The 6,612-nt window shown below is 36.1% G+C and overlaps 1 protein-coding gene across 1 annotated transcript; it reads right to left on the bottom strand.

Moving 5' to 3' along the window:
- On the bottom strand, positions 1–3,428 carry LOC122059418 (tryptophan synthase beta chain 1-like). Its single transcript, XM_042622190.1, has 4 exons — positions 2,531–3,428; positions 1,766–2,199; positions 1,133–1,227; positions 1–548 (listed from the first exon to the last, which is right to left on the bottom strand). The coding sequence occupies exons 1-4, from the start codon at positions 3,227–3,229 to the stop codon at positions 364–366; spliced, it is 1,413 nt and encodes a 470-aa protein (XP_042478124.1). The 5' UTR covers positions 3,230–3,428; the 3' UTR covers positions 1–363.
- Positions 3,429–6,612: the final 3,184 nt, after the last annotated feature.

Raw genomic sequence — 6,612 nt, 5'->3', positions numbered from 1 at the left:
TTTAATGCGAAATTAATGGATACAAACTATGTATTCCATTGGAGTTTAGAATTTATATGTATTAGATGGGAGTACATATCCAAAATAAGTTTACAAGTCATCTTAACCAAACAGGTGTGAATTTTAAATTCTCACATAAGTTTCCAGTCTGTCTAAAAGTTCCATACGGCCAAAGCTAATTAGTCATAGAAGTTTAAATTTCTTGCATTTAAAAATCTCAACAAGTTTGATTTTCTTAGGAAGTCTAACAACTATGATCCAAATAGATCTTCAATAGAATCAGCTAAGAGACTTTCTTAATCTGCAATAAGAGGACATGAGTGGCCATCATCATCATCATCATCATCATCATCATCATCATCATCAATAGCCATTAATGCTGCCATGGTTGAAGAGGGTAGGGAGATCCTTGTCTCCTCGACCACTGCAATTGACAACTACCTTGGCCTTGTCAGGTAAAGTAGGGCAAAGCTTCTCAAGAAATGCTAAGGCATGGGAGGATTCCAAAGCTGGGAGTATCCCCTCTAATCTGCATAACCGCCGGCAAGCTGCAACCAATAGTAGAAATTCCATCATCCAAAATTGATCAGTTTGAATTACCACGAAAGACTACTTTTGTTTTTTATGGAAAAAAAAGTTCAATTTTGTTATTTTCAATAGTTTTTCTATTAATTTTTGAGTAAATATTTTTCATACATAAGAAAGAATTCCCTTGACAGACAGACCTAATTTTTCTTCCAGAAAAACTTTTGTCATAAAATTTGGTCATTCGGTATATAGGAAATATTCCGAATTGACCATGTAGCAAATATCAACCTCAAATGCAATCGCCATCCTCTCATATCTATATATATATATATATATATATATACTACATCACTGTAATCTTTTGTACCTTCTTAATAGTTTAAAAAATTTTATATATTACGCAAGTTTCGTCACTTGATAAACTTGATATGAAATTTAATAAATAAGCAGAAAAATCTTGGAGTCCCTTTTTCTACAAAATTTTAACTAGATTTGACTTGTCATGTGATACAACTAAGTGCCTCTTAATAATATTCTATCGTAGTTGTATAGGAAATGAAACTCTATAAATTACATATAATTAGATTGCAATATTTTTTTATACCATGAAGAGCTTCTTCATCCGTCACATTGTAGAATTCAGCGCGTCTTGTGTCTTTAAGAAAGCTCAACTCTGGTCCTACCCCTGGGTACTCCAACCTGAAAAAGAGAAGATTTTTTATTTATTTATAAAAAAGATAAACAAAGATGAAATATTTTACACTTCAATCATAGTTGGGCCCTCGAGAGGATTGAGATAGAGGATCGGCTATTTTAATACCACTGTGATAGATTTTGGGAGAATTCAATCCCATAAACAGGATTAAAAGATGAGGGAATCCAAAACCATATCAATCCACACATCAAATCTTTTTCCTAACCAATATGGGGCCAGTCCCTATATGATTGATATGGGATCGTAACATATATGACAAGCAATGAAACTGAAACTATATGAAAGTTTGAATGAAACTTGGCTGCTGTCTGGGTTGCAGCCAAGTAGCTGTAAGTCCTGGTACCAGCCAAGAGAATGGAATCTTAGGGGTAGGAGTGGAAAAATTCACCTTGGATGGGTATTTTCAAACCTGTCCGTGGGATTCCATTCCCTTGGCTGTTACCATGGGGTTGCAGCCAACCCGAACGGTAGCGAAATTTTTTTCGAAAAATTTTCCCATATATATATATATATATTACTTACCCAGCAGCAATGGAATGAGCCCCAACAATCTGCCCTTCTGTGCTCTGCAGCAGATAGCTCATGGCGCCATGATAAACACCCACTTCTCCCCTGGCGAGAGTTGCAGAGTGTCTCCCACTGTCAAGCCCAAGTCCGGCGCCCTCGACACCGATCAACCTAACGTCTTCGTCTTCCATGAATTCATGAAACAAACCCAGAGCGTTGGAGCCACTCCCTACGCACGCAACCAAAACATCTGGTTTACCACCCCACCTCTCTATGGCTTGCTTCCTTGTCTCTTTACCGATCACCTTCTGAAATTCTCTCACCATGCTTGGACATGGATGAGGTCCCACCACTGTACCACTTAGGTAGTAATTAGTTTCCAAGTTCCCAACCCATTCTCTGATAGCTTCTGAGCTTGCATCCTTGAAATTTCCATCTACACTTCTTACCTTCAATATTGCAAAATGACCATGTGAATTCAAGCCCCAAATTAGATAGAATCTGGGATCAGGTTTCAGTACAAAATTGGTCCATGGATTTAAAATATATTCAATGAAGAGAGAGTGGATTTCAAATTTACCGATTAGGGACGTAAGAACCTGATCCGCTCTCAATTAGATAGAGGCATGACGTGTAAGTTAGGAAAAAATTTTTTTTTTATACAATTTTACCCTTATCCTGGATCAATATATATATATATATATATATATATATATTTTTTTTTTTGGTAGAAGGTAAAAACTCAAATTGATAGCATGAAAAAAATGAAAAATACTATACCTGCGCCCCCATTAGCTTCATTGACATCACTTTTTGGGGCTGTTTCTCCATGTCCACGGTGCCCATGTAGACGATGCAATCCAAGTCAAGCCTAGCGCAAGCAGCCGCCGTTGCAACGCCGTGCTGCCCAGCTCCGGTGGCTGCCACCACATTTCTCAGCCCAATGCGCTTGGCAACCATGGCCTGTGCCACCGCGTTGTTGATCTTGTGGGACCCTGTGTGGTTGAGATCTTCTCTCTTTAGGTATATCACCGGCCCTTCCCCATTCCCTTTCTTGTAGTGTTCACTCAACCTCTCTGCCAAGTAAAGAGGTGTCTCCCTCCCTCCGAAGTCCCTTAATGTCGTTGCCAACTCCTTTTGAAACTCGGCATCTATAATCACAGAGTTGAACTTAGCTTCAAGCTTGTTCAGAGAAGCTATAAGGGTTTCTGGTACAAACTTCCCTCCATACATCCCGAACTTCCCTGGAACTAATGGCGCAGATGTCCTCTCTTTTTCGACTATTGGAGTTTCTACTGTGGGTGAAGAACGTTGGGTGACCAAAGAATTCATGATTACAAAACTGCTTCCACCTTTGTGAGTAACTCTGAGACTCTTTCTACTGGGACTCGTAAAATTCCTAGTTGATGGAAATTTGGAGTCAGGAACACACTTGGGTTGGATCATGTAACTGATCATGCCCTTGCAACAGCAATCCATGGATGGGGAGAGAGAGAGAGAGAGATGGGGTCTTTTGATAGGTTTAAGATGGAGGTGATGATCGTTTTGATTTGTATAGAGCTGAGGAATACGAGGATGGAGTATATATCTGTGAATGATGAAGTGTATCCTATATATAATTAAATGATGAATAGGGAAGGATGACTGAGATGAGTAATGGACTTTGACAAGTTTTTCCTTTCTTGGGTCCTATCAGATTTTTTTTTTTTTTTGGGTAATCCATTGTCCTATCAGATGACCACGCTATCAAGTGTTTAGTCAGTCTTCCACGGATCCATGTTAAACGCGTTTCTTTTAGGACCTGCTTGTTAAATGAATTCCACGATTTTTTTCTGATCCCTTACATTTTGGTATGTTGTATTGCTGCCATGATTTTTATTTTATTTTATTATATATATATATATATATATATTTTTTTTTTTCTTTTGTGATAAGTGCTGCCATGAGTCCTACTGCTGTCCTTGTCTTCTTTTATTTTTTGCTGATTGAGAAAGAGAACTGATGGTGATTGATTCATCATTTGAGGAATACAATGTACTCGAGGATAAGGAGCTTTACTTTATATGGGAATTTTTTGTCACTCCCCTACTTGGTCAATATTTATCAATTTTTTTTTTATTTTTTATCTTTTTATTTCTATTTTTCTATTTTTTTATTTTTACATTTCTTTCTCCCCCGTTTTTTTTAAATATTCAAATTACCTTTCCTTTTCACTTATAACATATTACACTTTTTTCATATTGATTGGTTTAAAATATAGTTTGAACCAAACCATTTACAAGTTTTGTTTCATCCAATCATCAAGGATATTGACATAGCTGATGTGTCTTTAAAAATGTTATTTATTTATTTATTATTATTAGTATTTTATTTCATCTCATCCAATAATCAGGGATGCTATTTATTTATTATTATTATTATCTCATCCATCATCACAAATTTAACGATTTATTTTTTTATCGGTATTAGATTGGTATTGGTCTCAGCCAATCTAAGGATTAAAAAAAAGAATAAAAAAAGTGTGGCACTCGATTGGAACATATGATACCGATATAGATATAGATCGGATATAAAATTATTCTTTTTTGAATTTACAATTTCCTTGGTGATTAAATGAGACAAAACTTGTTAGTGGTTTAGTTCAAACCATGTTTTAAACCAATCAATTTGAAAAAGAGTGTAATAGATTACAAGTGAAAAGGAAGGGTAATATGGGAATTTAAAAAAGCAAGGGAGAAAGAGATGTAAAAATAAAAAAAGCCAGAAAGTATCAACAAAAAAGTAAAAGGTAGGAGTGTTTTAATAAATATAGGCCAAGTGTGGGGGAGTGATAGTAAATTTCCCTAATTTGTATGGTGGAATTTTACCAAAATTTTTTAAGGAAGAGGTTCTCTTAGCCATTGGGGATAAAATTTGTAAGGGGGAGGTTCAATGAGCCATTGGGGATTGGGGTTGGTGTCTCTCTCTCTTATTTTCACATCTCTGTACTTTTATTTACGTTAACATTTTGTTGCATCTTATTGTTATGCTTGCATATAATTCTTGTTTAGAGAACTCTTTTTATAGCTTTCACAGTAGTTGATTCCACATAATGATCATGTATAATGATATTATCTTCCATGCCAAGTCAATAGGTTCATAGGAAAAGTACCTCACGACGGTATACTAGGGTAAGATTGTTCATTTAGGGCTGAAACCCAAAACCAACCTATCCAAATAAAACTTGGAACCTACCCTTCTCGTCACTAAATGAGATGGTTATGAGAGTTGATTTTCGAGCCAATTATTAATTGAGAATAGACGATTCTGGGAGCAGTTTCCCAACGGATCCAAAACTAAAAAACTAATAAGGAATCAAAACCACTTAGACACATTTAAGATCAAAATTTACTTATTTAGGGTTAGTTAATACTTTTAAGATTTTTTTTTCCAAGGGGTGAAGAGTTAATACTGAAAGAGTTATAACTAATATAAAGATTATCTAATAAATAAAAATAAAAAATTAACAGAGGCAAACCCTGTGACAAATTACCATTGTCAAACAAACTACAAGAATGGGTATTCGAGTGATGACATGGTTCCTCTTCCATCCCATATTACAAAAGAGGTAGCAATTGACGGTATGACGAGACAAGATTTAGATTCCGTCGATTTCAGTTCTCCGTACTGATGGTAATGCCAAAGATGGGGTAGCGCCTTTCTTCAGTTTGCTCATTTTCAATTGATTGTTTGTTTCATTTTCTTTCTTTCCGTTTCCTCTTTCGCTTTTTAATAATATTGATCCTTTATCAGAGAGAAAAAAAAAAAAAAAACACTTAAGTTTGAGTGGTTGAAACTTTGAAAGCTTAGAACTATTAAGGAACCTTAATCAGATCCGGTCTATGTTGTAATTATTAAAAAACACTTTATATTTAAATGTTTAAGAATATAAGTGTCAAGAACTGTTAAGGAACTGGGACCAGATCATCTAATTATTGGACGGGTTAAGATCCTAGCTTTGAGAAATTTTCTTAGTTACGTAGAATGATTTTGATTTACATCCTTATATTAGAAGATCCACATTATCAAAGAGGAAAGAGAATTTGAGAGGAGCAACTTTTAACCCCGGCATCCTTCTCCCAACTTTTAAGGGGGAAGCGTTTCTTGTGAAGAAGTGTGATTCCTATATACGTGTAAGTTTGATCAATAAGAGCATACAATAAAGCATTCACAAAGACGCCCCTTTCCATTATCACAGGGTAAAAAGATATTCACGAAGATGTCCTTTTCCCCATTACATGGAGGTCAATCATTTCACTTCCAAGTATATGGACGCAATGGCCCACACTCTCCCACAGAAACGTTATTTTCTCTTTTGTTATGGAAGGACTCCTTTTGCTCACGTGATGGCCCACACTCTCCTCTATGGGTGGACTCCTTTTGCTCACGTAGACCAAGCCCCCTAAGAGCTATGGAACCTTGAGGTTAACTTTCTCTTTATTTAATTCCCTTGTATTCACTGTAAAGTCCAAACACTCTGGAGAACCATTTATTGGGTTTCCAACATGGTCTCACAGAAAAAGGTATGAGGCCTATATTTGTTAAGGACCCATAAAGCATGGCTCAAGTGTAATCTGAGAGGGGATATCTTATTGTACCCATCAGATTAATTAAAGAAAAATGATAGCTATCATGAAGTTCCATGAGACTCTCAATGCAATAGCTCCACTTGCGGTGTCATGCCTATTTTTATGTGTCTTTCTATGAGAGTTGGGTTCTTATTTTCTCGAGGGATACCATTGAAGGTGGTGGTGTGTTTCATATGAGAGGATTAAGGCTCTCACGCCAATTGCATTTGCTTACTAAGTTAGGAGGTGAGACAT

The sequence above is a fragment of the Macadamia integrifolia genome, chromosome 13 (assembly GCF_013358625.1).
Source record: "Macadamia integrifolia cultivar HAES 741 chromosome 13, SCU_Mint_v3, whole genome shotgun sequence".
NCBI lineage: Eukaryota > Viridiplantae > Streptophyta > Magnoliopsida > Proteales > Proteaceae > Macadamia > Macadamia integrifolia.
The sequence above is the reverse complement of the archived record's forward strand: the minus strand, read 5'-3'. Positions and strand labels throughout refer to the sequence as shown.

Bases quoted from the DNA above. Each gene is read 5' to 3' on its own strand.
- LOC122059418 (XM_042622190.1), bottom strand. From the start codon at position 3,229: ATGGATTGCTGTTGCAAGGGCATGATCAGTTACATGATCCAACCCAAG. The intron at 2,200-2,530 runs GTATAGTATTTT...GCAATATTGAAG, and splicing joins TGAAGCTAATGGGGGCGCAG to GTAAGAAGTGTAGATGGAAA. The intron at 1,228-1,765 runs GTAAGTAATATA...TCTCTTTTTCAG, and splicing joins GCTCATTCCATTGCTGCTGG to GTTGGAGTACCCAGGGGTAG.